The sequence below is a fragment of the Carcharodon carcharias genome, chromosome 17, assembly GCF_017639515.1.
Source record: "Carcharodon carcharias isolate sCarCar2 chromosome 17, sCarCar2.pri, whole genome shotgun sequence".
NCBI lineage: Eukaryota > Metazoa > Chordata > Chondrichthyes > Lamniformes > Lamnidae > Carcharodon > Carcharodon carcharias.
This window is the reverse complement of record NC_054483.1, coordinates 107278425-107293311: the sequence shown is the minus strand read 5'-3', so window position 1 is coordinate 107293311 and position 14887 is coordinate 107278425. Positions and strand designations below refer to the sequence as shown.

General features: G+C 42.8%; 1 protein-coding gene across 1 annotated transcript in view; it reads right to left on the bottom strand.

The window, feature by feature from the left end:
- Positions 1-13750, bottom strand: part of zfyve27 (zinc finger, FYVE domain containing 27) — a 178086-nt gene extending 164336 nt beyond the window's left edge. Inside the window, exons 1-3 of the mRNA XM_041209768.1 lie at positions 13106-13750; positions 1946-2016; positions 331-517 (exon numbers count right to left, since the gene is read on the bottom strand). Of these exons, the coding sequence (XP_041065702.1) occupies positions 331-517; positions 1946-2016; positions 13106-13413 (566 nt within the window). The 5' untranslated portion in view covers positions 13414-13750. The remainder of the gene's footprint in view (positions 1-330; positions 518-1945; positions 2017-13105) is intronic.
- Between the last annotated feature and the right edge of the window lie 1137 nt (positions 13751-14887).

Sequence of the window (14887 nt, the reverse complement as noted above, 5' to 3'; positions counted from 1 at the left end):
CCGGCCAGGTAAGGATGGCAGGTTTTCTTCCCTAAAGCACATTAATGGATCAGATGGGCGTCTATGACAATCTGATAAATTTAATAGCTTTTTATTTCAGATTTATTTAATTAATTGAGTTCAAATTCTCAGTTCCCATGGTGGGATTATTATCCAGATTACTAGCCTAGAAACATACCCCTGTGCTGCCCTTCCCTATATTTTCCTGCACTACAACAGTGACTACCTTTCCAAAAGTACATTATTGGCTATAAAGTGCTTTGGGACATCCTGAGGTACAATATAAATACATCACTGCAATGCACTATCACCAAACTGAGATAAACTCACAAAGTTTTGATTTCTACCAGAGCTTCCTGTCTGGTGATTTTGACCTTCTGAAGATCCTCTCTCCGGACACTGTGACTTTTCCGTCTCACAAGGGCCTGCTCAGTGAGCTGCTCCTGGCAGCAATCCTGCAAATACCCCAGTAAAGCAGGGGTAGAGATAAATACTGCAAACAGGATGAACCAGCCAGCTGCAGAGAAAACAAGACAATAAGTGACCACTAAGTACAAGCTTCCAAAGAAAAAAAAAACCGCATATGAACTTTGCACTCAAACGGAAGGACATTCACTGCTGGGGAGAGAAGCGTTTTCATGTAGCCTGCGTCAGCATCAAGTCCTGCAAGATGGGTTAGATGAGGAGCTTAAGCTTCCTCTTGTGCTCCATACAAGCATTACCAGATCAGGTGGAGCACAGGTTACATACACGGGGTCCTAATAAATGAGTAGAATTTCTATCGCCATTCTCCCAAACTCCCGCCATGATCTTTGGAGAAAGTCCAGAGGCAGCCATTTAGGAGACTGCTCTAGGATTTCGATCAACCTTCTGTCAAAGCTACAGCAGTAGATGTCATGCACCTTTGCATCAGGATAGCATCCCCAAATTGCACCACTGCAATGTTTTTAATTCCCGAGAACAGGCTGGGGTCTTAACCAACACAAGCAGTAAACAACATATTAAGAACATAAAAAACAGGAGCAGGCATAGGCCATTTGGCCCCTCGAGCCTGCTCTTCCATTAAATAAGATCACGGCTGATCTGATCGCAGTCTCAAGTCCACTTTCCTATCTGCCTCCCATAACCCTTGACTCCCTTGTAGATCGAAAATCTGTCTAACTCAGCCTTGAATATTCTCAAATGACTCAGTCTCTACTGCTCTCTGGGGTAGAGAATTGCAAAGATTAATGACCCTCTGAGAGAAGAGATTCCTCATCTCCATCTTAAATGGAAGACCCCTTCAACACGATGGGCCGAATGATCTCCTTCTTTGCTGTAAGATTCTGATTATGAGATTACCAATTTAGTGCCAAGTTAATACCCTTTCATGCCTACATGAAACTGGACTGAGTTTATCTAAATTTATTCCACATTGGAACCTTACAGCCAGTGCAGGAGACACAGGTCCAATTAATCCGGGCAGGATTATGACACAAGTCTAATAGGTAAAAGGTCAGTCACCAATCACTCTCCATAATGGGGACCACTTTAGAGGAGACAGTGGGGTAGTGGTAACATCACTGGACTAGTAATGGAGAGGTCCAGCTAATGCTCTAGGGACATGGGTTCCAATCCCACTGCGGAAGCTGGTGGAATTTAAATTCAATTGATAAAATTCTGGAATTATAAAAACTAGTCTCAGTACTGGTGACCGTAAAACCAGTTGAAACCAGGCAATTGTTGTAAAATCCATCTGAAGGAAATCTGCCATCCTCACCTGGTCTGGCCTACATATGACTTCAGGCCCAGATCAATATGGTTGACTCTTAACTGCTCTCTGAAATGGCCTAGCAAGCCACTCAGTTCAAGAGCAATTAGGGATGGGCAACAAATGCTGGCCTTGGCAGCGACACCCATATCCCAGGAAAGAAAAAAAAAATTAATTTAACAATTCACTTCTTACCTTCACTGAGTGTCAGGAATAACACGTTGAGTGTGACACAGCACAACATGGAGCATTTGGGTGCTTTCCACCTGCAAAACAGTAAGCTTGATTAAGAAATCTGGCAGCATCCCTTTGCCCGAATTAGTAAGGTCCTTAACAATATGCCAACTTCAGGGTACATATTGACTGCAGCTACCTGCCCAAGACTGGCAGCTACAGTTTAATTGAAGCAAAGCTGGAAACATAGCCTATCAAATCATAGATACAAACAGGGCAGGAAGAGGCTATTTGGCCCATTGTGGCTGTAACAGCATGCTGTAGTGACTGTCTGATTGGTCCCATTCCCCTGCTCTTGCCCATAGCTCTGAAAATTTCTCTTTTTCAAGCATACATCCAAATTCTTTTTGAAACTCATTATTGAATCTGCTTCCACCATCTTTTCATGCAGTGCATTGCAGATCATAGCTACTCGCTGTATAAAATAAAAATCCTTATCTCCCTCACTAGTTCTTTCACCAATTACTTTAAACCAGTGTCCTCTGGCTATCAGCTGTCCTGTCACTGGAATCAGTTTCTCCCTATCTACTCAACCAAATCCCCTCATAATTTTGAACACCTTCCTTAAAACTTTCCTTAACCTTCTCTGCTCCAAGGAGATGTGGGGTCAGTCAGGATCTCAGTTCATTATCCTTTGACTGCACATTAAAAACTGCATTGATGGGGATATCTGGCTGGGAGACAGGAGAAAATTTAACGGCAGCTATCTCACTCTCGACTAAGAAGACTTTGTTCATCAAATAAACTATCAAATTGCACAAAAAATAGAATTACCCAGTGCCTTGTTCTGGTCAAGGCAGTTGAATTGCATTCTGATTTTCCTACGCAATATAGGCCCTCAAAATTTAAATAATGTCATAAAATATCATAAATGCAAAATTATTATAAATTTGGAGAAAAACCAGGAGAGGGAAAAAGTATTTATAGCCATTACATTTGAACATTAAAATTGACCTCTTGCTTCTCATAAAAAAGAAATGTATTTATTAATGATACATCTGGATATAATTTACTCACACTACCATTTATTGATATTTCAGATTAAACTGATAGGGAAGGAACATCGAATACAATAGGTTCATTATCTTGTCCATCATTCCAGTATTCCTAAAGGTGCTGGATCAGGTTATACCAATAAAACTCATCATTTTATTTTCTTTAAAGGTGCATCCACAGCATAACTGCAGCACCAGTGGAAAATAGTAAAGGGTAGATGAAGAGATTTCTAATTATGCAGCAAGTTATGATGACTTGGAATGTGCTGCCTGAAAGGGTGGTGGAAGCACATTCAATTGTAACTTCCAAAAAAGGGATTGAATAACTAATTGAAAAGGAAAAAATTGCAGGGCTATTGGGGAAAGAACAGGGCAGTGGAACTAATTGGATAGCTCTTTCAAAGAGCCAGCACAGGCATGATGGGTCAAATGGTCTCTTTCCATGCTGTATGATTCTGTAATTATAGTATAAATGTAGTTGAAATATGGAGTCAGGTCCAATCTAACCCACAAAGCACAGTTGGATTTTTGGAAGGTGCAGAATCAGACCTCTTTGAAGTTAGCTTGGACTATGACACTGGACTTACATTCTGTAAGTTTAACTTCAACGCTTTAAAGGGCTAAAACAAATGAGTTTCAGGCAGTATGAAACCAATTCAAGTCGAGTGGAAAACTGAGCAGGTCTGACAGCACCTGCGGAGAGGAATACAGTTATCGTTTCCAGTCCGTATGACTCTTCACCAGAACTTCACCATTCTGGTGAAGAATCATACAGACTCGAAACATTAACTGTGTTCCTCTCCGCAGATGCTGTCAGACCTGCTGAGTTTTTCCAGGTATTTTTGTTTTTGTTTCGGGTTTCCAGCATCCGCAAGTTTTTTGCTTTTAAACAAATTTACTGGCAATTCTGAAACAACTGGCACTCTCACTGGAAGGCCAACAATGGACAAACCCTTTGAAATTGGAGGTGCAAGCTGTATGGTGTGGGAATTCTGCAGCAGGCTTCACTTAGTGAACTAGAAAGGCTTTGTGTTAATACCAACAAATGGGAGGTAGAGAAGCAATTCAAACCTGTGAACCCACGGAAAGCATGCGGCCCAGATCTGATCAGCGGAAAAATTCTTAATGAATGTGCTCATCATTTGGCAATTAACTCTCTCTCTGGTCTTTCAGAAATGCTTTGACATGCGTGCTGCTGGAAATCAGCCATCATCACCCTGGTTGTTAAGAAGTCGCGGCCAGCTGAGCTGAATAATTATCGAACAGTTGTTCTTGCATCGATAGTCATGAAGTATTTTTTTAAAATTTATTCTTTCATGGGATGTGGGCGTCACTGACAAGGCCAGCATTTATTACAAATCCCTAATTACCCTTGAACTCAGTGGCTTGTTAGAGGGCAGTTAAAAGTCAACCACATTGCTGTGAGTCTGGAGTCACACGTAGGCCAGACCAGGAAAGGATGGCAGATTTCCTTCCCTAAAAAGGCATTATTTCAAGCACATTGCGTCAAAGCGGCTTTTAGATCCTCTTATTCCACATTTGATCAGTTATAGTCTGCCTATCAATCTCATAAATCAGTGGACGATGCTGTTCTGACCTTGGTCCATCTAATCCAACAACACACAGATAGATTAGGCAACAATGCTCTTTGTTGATTTCTCTTCAGATTTTAATACCATGAAACCATTCAAGCTTACTGAAAAATTGAAAAACCTTGATGTCAATCCTACTCTCATACTCTGGATCATTGATTTCCTTCACAACAGGACCCAATTGGTGTTAATCTCTGGGATTTACTCAGAGCCCAAGTTAACGAATACTGGATCTCCTCAGGGTTATGTGCTGTCACATTTACTTTTCATCCTCTATATGAATGATTGTTGATCAGAGAGCACAACAATGTAACGATCCTCAAGTATATGTTGATGATAGGGTACTTGTGAGTATCATGAAGAATAACGACATAAACTATAGGAACTTCATGGAGAAGTTGGTAAAATGATGAGATAACAATTCTCTTAAACGGAACGAAATCAACAGAAAATAACTAATTATGGACTTTAGGATAAAGCCAGTTAATGACATTGTTCCTGTGAAGATTCAAGATGTGGGCATTGAAGTAGTTACTAACTACAAATACCTAGGTATCTAAGCAGATGATAGGTTGAATTAAAGGGAACAGTGTACAGATGTGGTGGTCAAAGGACATACATTATTATACTACCTCAGAATTAAAATCCTTCTGAGTAGATTGTACAATTGTGAAACTCTTCTCTATGGCTGCAGCTGAGAGTGCTATCTTTTTCAGATGTATCGCCTGACATTGTTGTCTTAGGAAAACAGGCTCTTTAAGGTTCATTATTGAACCAGGGTATTTGAAGAGCAAATCTTTCTTGATTAAATCTGCTCAAAGAATTTTGATGAAAGTAAAGAGTGTCACGAACAAGGGGAATTACCACGTCTCAGTATTGCAGCTGACTGCATTCAGGGAAAAGGCTACAATCCAACAGATGCAGAAGAAAATTAGGTCCTGAACTCATTTGTGCCTTTCTCAATAAAGGACTTTTAACTGGAGTTTGACGTATGGATGAGGATATGCATTCAGTGGGGCTCACTGACTGATTATTTTAATTACTGGAGTAGTTTTTAATACATATTTAACTAAAGTTAGATCTCTGTGATAGGGTCATTCTCTTTCATTGTTATTATTCATTTATATGCATTTTTTTAAAACTGAACAAGCAATGTACCCAATGTCCCAAATTATTTATACACACACCAGAATTTCCCTACCAAAAGTTTAATTTATAAATCCAGAGGGCTTCAGGCTCTTCATAAACAGGAATAATCACGCCCCTTGACTTGACTAAAGGTTTCAAGATATTAAGGAGAGCTGATAGAGAGAAACTATTAACACTGGTCGGAGACATAGTCTAAAAAAATTAGAGCTAAATCTTTCGAGAGTAAAGTTTTGAAACATTTACATGCAAAAGGTGGCAAAAGTTTGGTACTCTTCTGCAAACACCAGTTCATGCTAAGTCAATTGTTAATTTTAAATCAGAGATTGATCAATTTTTGTTAACCAAAGGTATTAAGGGATAATGGGGCAATGGCTGAGATAAACTGGGGAACTTCCCAGTAGCTCTGCCTTAGGGTCCCACTGCCAACCTAGTCTAGTCAATGCGACATAGATAAGTTGGTGGAGTGGGCAGATAGGTGGCAGATGAAATTCAATACGGAGAAGTGTGAGCTGATGCATTTGGTAGGAAGAACATGGACAGACAATATAAAATAAGGGGTGAAATTTTGAAGGGGGTGCAGAAGCAGAAAGACTTGGGTGAATATATGCATAGATCATTGAAGGTGGCAGGACAGGTGGAGAGAACAGTTAATAAAGCATATAGTATCCTGGGCTTTATTAATAGGAGCATAGAGTACAAGAGCAAGGAGGTTATGCTGAATTTATATAAGACACTTGTTAGACCTCAGCTGGAGTATTGTGTACAGCTGTAGGTGCCACATTATAGGAACGATGTGAACACATTGGAAAGAGGGCAGAAAAGGTTTATAAGAATGGTTCTAGGAATGAGAAACTTCAAAAGACAGATTGGAGAGGTTCCTTGGAGAGAAGGCGGCTAAGAGGAGATTTGAGACACATTCAAAATCATGAGGGGGCTGGGCAGAGTAGATAAGGAGAAGCTTATCCCGCTCGTAAAAAGATCAAGAACAAGAGATCACAGATTTAAAGTTATTTGCAAAAGAAGCAAGTGTGACATGAGAAAAAACTTTTTCACACGAGTGTTTTGGGTCTGGAATGCACTGCCTGGAAGTGTGGTGGAGGCAGGTTCAATTGAGGCATTCAAGAGGACATTAGATGATTATTTAAATAGAAACAATGCGCAGGGATACGGGGAAAAGGCAGGGCAATGGCATTAGGTGATAATGCCATTTGGAGAGCCAGTGCAGATACGATGGGCCAAATGGCCTCCTTCGTTAAAATTCTGAGATTCTGTTATATTTAAAGAAAAGTGGTCAAGTGTGAAAATACTATCAAGCGATTCCTAGAAACGACTTTTAAACAAGGTAGATATAGATAAAAGGAGATTATTAGCCCATCTTAACTCATCCATCCAGAAAGGAACAGCAGATTCACCCCACAAAGTAGATAAGGTTTTTGTTTGGCAAGAGTATTCAAAGTTACAGGATGGTGTAAGGGGAAGATCAACCATGATCTAGTTAAACAGAACAGTCCTGAAGGGCTAAATGGCCTACTCCTGCTTCTATGCTCCCTCAATCCTTCTGCGCCCATTGCTACTATCCAATTGAATAACACGCCCAGCTAACTTATTTCACAACTTGCCTTTGAGTAAAATAAATCTGCCCAATTTCCCTTCTAACTTCCTAATGTTTAAAACTTCTCGCTCCTGGAATTTAAAACCCAAACAAATTATTTGCAAGTGTGAACAACCACGCCAACAGAAACCTTGCTAAACCAGTTGCTGCAGTGTGCTTCCCCTGATGGTCAGCTGACTCAGTGAGTAAGCCAAGTACCCTTGGTGTACCAGGGCAGTTGCTGACTATCCCAATCTGAAGCAACAGAAGTGAGCAATGATGGCCCATGGGGATGTTGCAATGGAAAGACAATAGGGTCTTAAAGCAAGTGCAACAGAGGACTTTCATCACTAAACTGAAGCCAGCTGTTAACAGCCTATATAAAAAGAGATAAAGGAATGCCTCAGTACATGAATATTGATTGCATGGGAATTTGTACGTTAAAAAAGAGAATCTGCTTCTATTGGATATAAAGGAAAATGAAAGACTTGCATTTCAATAATACAATTCATAACCCCAGGCTGTGGAGGCTCAATCATTGAGTATGTTCAAGACAAGATCGATAGTTTTCTAGATATTAAAAGACAGCAAGGAATATGGGGATAGTGCGGGAAAATAGTGTTGAGGTAGATGATCAGCCACGATCCAGTTGAATGGCACAGCAGCTTCAAGGGACCAAAAGGTATACTCCAGCTCCTATTTCTTATGTTCCTAAGGAAGAATGTTGGCTACAACACCAGAGGAATGTCACATTCTTCTGTGAATAGTAATGCGGGATCTTCAATGTCCATTTAAGCAAGCGAGTGTGAAGGGTTTTTAAAATTCCCACATTTTTCATATCATCAACAAGGATATGACTTTTGGACTTTTAAACTGCTCAGTTAAGTGTAAAACCCTGCAGACAGGAGGCTCGGCCCATGAAGGCCTGGAACTGGGCATGCCCGGGCTTCTTGAGTGCAGTGTGTTTTTTTTCACTTGAAACCATGCGAGAGGAGACAAGAATACGCATTCTTCCCTTTAAAACAATCAAACCAGAGAAAGATTTCATGTTACACGAAACTAAAGCCCATTAAAATCTTGCATAAATATTCGCCACTAGCTACTAAGGCAGGAAGGCACAATCAATGCGATTATGCAAACCCATCAATACTCCACACATACAATGGCTTTCAGTTCAAAACTAGTTACAGGGGCAGGAAGACAATGATAAACATCATGCAAGCCTATTAAAAACAACGAGACAACAATCACCGGGGGAAGCCCACCAAAATCTAACAAAGAACTAACCTTGATTTGGACTCCGATAAGAAATTCGAAAGACAGTATAACTGGCTAGTCAGTTACGAAGGAGGGAGAGAGAAACCAGCTAGCAGGAGGGGGTGGGCAGTTTTGAAACGGTTGAAACAGAGTTTAAGCAAGAAGATCTGGAAGTTTGCAGGCCCGCAGGCAACATCACGGCAAGGGGCACAGGGTGGCAGGCTCAACCGAAGACAAGGCCACAACCACAGCCCTCCAAGAAGATCGACCACCCACAACCGCCTCCTCTACTCAACTGAAGAACCCTCTCAGATTCCACAGACCAGGGCCACGTGGGGACGGCAGGCCCCAGAGGACACAAAGAGCGTACCCCAAAACTGCAACCGGCTTACCTGACTGGATTTTGAACTGTCAAGGAACCCTGGGTTGGTGAGCATGATCCCTGACCTCTCCTAGTTCAATTTAGTTAGGTTTTGGGGGGTGGGACAAGGGTAAGGGGATTAGTAGCATGACTTTCCCTCGTTATGCCGTGTGTTCCCCATTCTTAACTAAGTGTACTTTGTAAATCTGTATAATCTCAGTGTAATCCTAATGTTATAAACTCATTTGTGACTTCAATAAATTTTCTTGCACCAAAACCAGTTGTCTGCTGCACTCTGTCACAACTCCCAAATAAGTCCAAGGTCTAGAACCCAGGGAGTAGGAGCGATTTGAACTGCTCAGAAGTCAGAAGTGAAACTGACACACTCCACCACCCCCTACAAATGAGGCATCGCAGGTAGATGAGACACTGGTTCTAGGTTTCGCCCAGAGGTCAACACTAAAGCTCTGCCGCTGTGTCGCACAGGAGCATTGTCTCAAAAATCATGGCCTTCTGACCAACTAAGCCAAGGTAGTACACAAACACTTGGCCTAGCAATGTGAAACCTTTCTCTGTTCATTACTGTCCACTTGCAAGAATGGGCCTATCGTTCACTAAGTAGAAAAAAATTGCTCCTCGCTGAAAAAAGTCATTCAAAAGGTACAGTCAACAGCAGATGTCCCTGTCAGCGACACTCGAGTACACACAACCTGACTAGCCTGGAATTAATGGCATTTAGTGCCAGGCCAGGAACACATTTACAGATGCCCTGTACAGATATCAACAAAATTAAACACCAGGATTTTGGAACACTGCCTTGCCTCTATGTCCAATGCCCTTAATATCTCCCTCCCTTGCTGCTCCCTCTAATGAAGCATTCATAAGCCATGGTCACCACGCTGTGAACCAAGAAGTACAATGTTCCCTCTAAGCTGTGCAGGCATGAATCAGGAACGCACCATATAAGGAACAAACAGGCAGGCCGCACACAAACAACAAGCCCTTTCAGATGCACGCTTGTGCAGCTACATAGTGCAACTAGTCAGCCACAGACGGCAAACAGTCTACAATAACTTTTATTTCTGTAGCACCTTTAATGTAATAAAACATCCCAAGGCCCTTCATGGGTGCATTCGGGGCATTATAAAACAATATTAGACAGCAAGTTACAAACGGCAATATTAGGTCAGATGACCAAAACCTTGGTCAAAGGGGTAGGTTTAAGCGGTGCCTTAAAGGAAGGAAGCAAGCTAGAAGGGTGGAGATGTATATGGAGGGTATTGCAGAGCTTAGGAAATTGCAAGCATGGCACCAATGTTGGGATGATTAAAATTGGGGATGCTCAAGAGACCAGGATTAGATAAGCACTGATACTGGAGGCTTGTGAGGCTGCAGGAGATTACAGAGTGAGGGAAGGATTTGCAAACAAAGATGAGAATTATAAAATCAAGACGTTGCTTGACGGAAGCCAACATAGGTCAGCGAGCAGAGAGGTGTTAGGTGAACAGGGCTTGGTGAGTTAGGACAGGAAAGTTAGAGGCAACATTGCTATGGAGTCTCACTCACAAATTGGTTGCTTTGTGAAGGAGTTTTTTTCTGAAGGCTTGTAAAGGGAAGGGGAGGAATAGTAACAAACCAGTTCCATTCCTGCACTTGCCCAGGCTACTGTGGAACAGACCGAACTTTACCAGTGTGACTGACAGCACACAGCTGACAAGGGAGAGAACCTTCATGTTCAGTTTTGGAAAGCAAGCAGCAAACTGCAAGAACCAAAGATGATTATAAACTGAGCTATGGAAGTGCTTCGGAAAAACTCCCTAATTAGCCTTCACTGGACAATCACAAGTTACATTCCAAGTTGCACAATTCACTTCAGTAAATTTCTTTGTGGATTCTAACAAGAATACTGAATTATTTGTAAACATTGAATTAACTATAAATTTCAGAACAAGACAATAAGAAATAGGAGGAATGCGCCACTTGTCCTCTCAAGCCTGCTCCACCATTCAACAAGATCAAGGCTGATTTTCTATCTCAATTCCACCTTCCACTGTACTCCCATATCCCCTAATTCCCTTGAGATCCCAAAATCTGTCAATTTCAAGTGTTGAACATTCTCAATGACTGAGCAACCACAGCTCTCTGGGGCAGAGATTTTCAAAGATTCACAACCATCTGAGTGAAGAAATTTCTCCTCACCTGTCCTAAAGGGCCGACCTCTTCCTATGGCTGTGACCATGTGCTCTAAATTCCCCAGCTGTGGAGAAACTCTTTTTCCAACACTGTACTATCATCCTGCAATTAAATCACCAGTATGAAATATACCATAATTGAGGCTCTTATTGGAACAGGGGTGACCCACATTTCTTGAAACAGCCAATTTAAACAAATGAGGTTTGATGACAATTGACATAATTTATTGTCCACTGTCCTTCTGCAGTCTCTGGTGACTTTGCATGTGAAACATGCTAAATGAACGAACATCTTCAAAACAACCTAAATTGCTTCCCACACTTGCTGCGCCCCTGGTACACTCTACACCTCTGGAACTCACGCCTGGAACGCACAGTGATGACCAGGCTGCACATGTGCTAGTACATTTGGTTCAAACACCTCACAAAGCACCACCTCGCACTCTCAGCAGCTAAATCCTCTTACTATTTCAGGATCCAAATCCTCTTACCATTCCAGGACAAGGACAACTGGCTTACAAATTTAATCATGCAATTCTGACATCATAAACTAGTAGAGCTGGTGTGGGATATACAGACCAGCAGAACCCAGAGGTTACTTAGAAGCCCTATACTCATGAAGATGAACATTAACCTTTATTTTTAAACACTGCTTGCAGTATACAGAACAATAGCATCAATCATTCTGCGACCTATTTCACCAGTCAGTTGTACACAACAGTGAAATTAAAACATGCAAGGCTACTCTGACTCTCAACAAGAGAACCTTTAGCCCATTTCATGCAGCCTTCTAAAATACCAAACCTACCAGTGCCCATTACATCCATTAGCACTCAGATGTCATGTAAATGCATCAAGCATTTGGGTGCCTGCCCGAGCTCAGTGGATGGCACCTGCAATGCAGGTGGCCATGCACATGGTCAAGTCTCACTCCAGAGACTTGGAACACAAAATCCAGGGCTGGGACTCCAGTGTAATACTGAAGGAATGTTGCACTGTCTGAGGTGCCATCTTTTCGAGATGGTGTTAAACTGAGGCTCCATCTGCCCTCTCAGGTGGATGTAGAAGATGCCACGGCACTCTTCAAAGAAGAACAGGGGCATCCCCTTTGGTGTCCTGGACCAATATTAATCCCGCAGTCAACATCACAGAAACCAAATTATCCGGTCATTAGTCTATTAATATTTGTGGAACCTCACTATGCCTAAATTGACTTCAGCATCGCCACAGTGAATTTAATTCTTAAGTACGTCATTGGCTGTAAAACAATTTGGGCATCCTGAGTAATTATGTAACTTGTTCTTTCTTTCCTGCCAACTAGTTTCAGTTGTTGATGACCCTTTTCTTCTCAAAAAAGAAGAGCTTCTACATCAAATGCACTTCCAGTTACCTCTTATACTCTATAAGCCTTGAGCAAATCAAAAAATAAAGTGGCGTGCTGGAGAGACCAATGTAAAGAATCCATAGAGATGAGTGATACAGAAGCTGTAGGTACATATAGCACATAACTGAAAGATGTTAAAAAGGTATTATCAGCCAACAAGCTATGTGTCTTATTTTGCAATAAACTACAATACTACAATAAAAACAAAACACTTCTCAATTTGATTCTTGTGATGATAGTCATCAGATTTACAATTCCTAAGCCAACCCTGTTAACAGTCAAGTACATTCCACAAAACTAGCTGAAAGTTTAACTGGGCTCAAGTTGCTCGACAAACTATTTTCTGTTGGCTAACAAAATTTGCTTCAAAACACAATGCTGTATGATGAAAAATATCACCTTCATCAAACAACTCATGTTCATTCCTGGCTCTTTAACCTAATCCAGCACCAGCACCAGCCCCCCCAACACAAGAGAATAAGAAACTGTGCCCTTGAATAAAGAAAAGCCATCATACAGAAAGTAACAAAACAAATCTACAGACCATCAGGTGACAAATTTGAAACAGGAAAAAGATCGTTAAAAATATAAACACCACACCTGATTAAATACTTCACCATCTCCCAGAAGTCGTACAGCGGCTCTGCAAAGAGCTCCAGTCTCTTGAAAGCCACCACCAGGCTCAGGAGGTCGAAGGTCTGAGGGGGCTTGGGTCTGGCCCTGAGCTCTGCTGTGGGGTTGGCCTCTGGCTCGGGGAGGGGGCTGCTGGCACTGAGAGGGGAGCTGCTGGTGCAGGTGACAGGGCTGGTGGTGGTAGTGGGGCTCCCAGCAGAGTTCCTCCTCTCTCCCCCACTCTCTGCTGCTCCAGCAGCCTCCCAGGTAGGAAAAGTGCCCAAAGCAGGCTGCATAGCTGCAAATATATTATCTATTTAAATACATAAATATCTATATATATATATATATATAATAGAATTATTTCAAAGAAAATATTGGTCTGAATGCTGCAATGGTACCAAAGCCCTGCTCTGTGAACACAATACTAAGCTGGTGGACTGGGGGTTGGGAGGGGTGGACTGGGGGTCACTGAGGGGTCACGGCGTTGCTAGGAGACGGGCTCGGGGGCGGCCATGCTGCTCTCGGACGCTCCGGTAAGTCCTCGTTCGTTCGTTCGTTCGTTCGTTCGCTCGCTCCCTCCGCCGTTGCCTCGATGCCGGCGCCCAGACTGTTGCCGTGTGTTGGTAGAGCCGCCTCCTCCTCCTCCTCCTCCTCCTTCTTCTTCCTCCTCCGCCCTCTCTCGCTCCCTCAGCCAATGGCCGCCCCGGCCTGAGCAACCGAGCTCCCTTCCCCCCTCCCCACCCCCCACCCGCACATCAATCTACGGCGGCTCGATGAGGTCATGCGTTGGCCAGCTCGATCGCGTTTGCATCATTGACCAGGGTTTAACATCTTGTGGGCGTTTGGGCTGCCAACTTTGGTTGGGAGTATTCCTGGAGGTTTCATCACATAACCACTCAATCCACCACCTGGGCCAGTCAAATAGCCTTCCCCTACCACTCATCTACCATATGGTATTTTATTAACAAACGTGTTCAAAGGAATTAAAATAAACATTTTCTTTAATGACCCATGATCTCATATACGTATGAACATGGGAATCAGGAGCAGGAATAGGCCACTCAGCCCTTCCAGTCTGGCTGATCTGATTGCAACCTCAACTCCACATTCCCACGTACCCCGATAACCTTTCATCCGCTTGCTTAGCAAGAATCTATCCACCTCTGCCTTAAAAATATTCAAGGGGCAGAATTTTCTGTTTGAGGTGAGGGGAGCAGGCCCCGCACGTCAACACGTATAATGAAACGCGGTGACGCTGGGCGTGCGCCCCGACCTCACTGCGCGTCATCGCCATATTTCACTGGGCGGGTGCTCGTTGAAATTCGATGTGCGCCCACCATTAACAAATGGGCCCTTAATTCGTCAATCGACGGCGATTTTCAGGCGCCTGTGCGATCTTCTGGTCGACGCACGGGCGCAACGGGCAGGCGGGTAAGAGACTTTTTTTATGAACCTCATCCACGGGCGGGATAAGAGGGTTCAGTGGGGCCGTGAATCTGGTCTGTGAAGTATTTATTGGAGAAAGTCTTTTAAACTTGCCTGTGTGACCTGCAGCAGCTCAGAACGAATTCCAGCAGCTTTCTGTGGACTTTGAACCTTCAGTTCAGCACTTTGCAGTCAGTAATCTTTATCGGGCCTGCAGCTATCTGGAGGCCTCCCCTTAGCCTGGGTATTGGTTCTGACATGTCCATGAGGAGTAAGTGAGGGCTAGAATAAGGCGGAGGCCAGGAGTGCACGTTCAGCCTCCAGGGGAGCCACCTTTGAAAG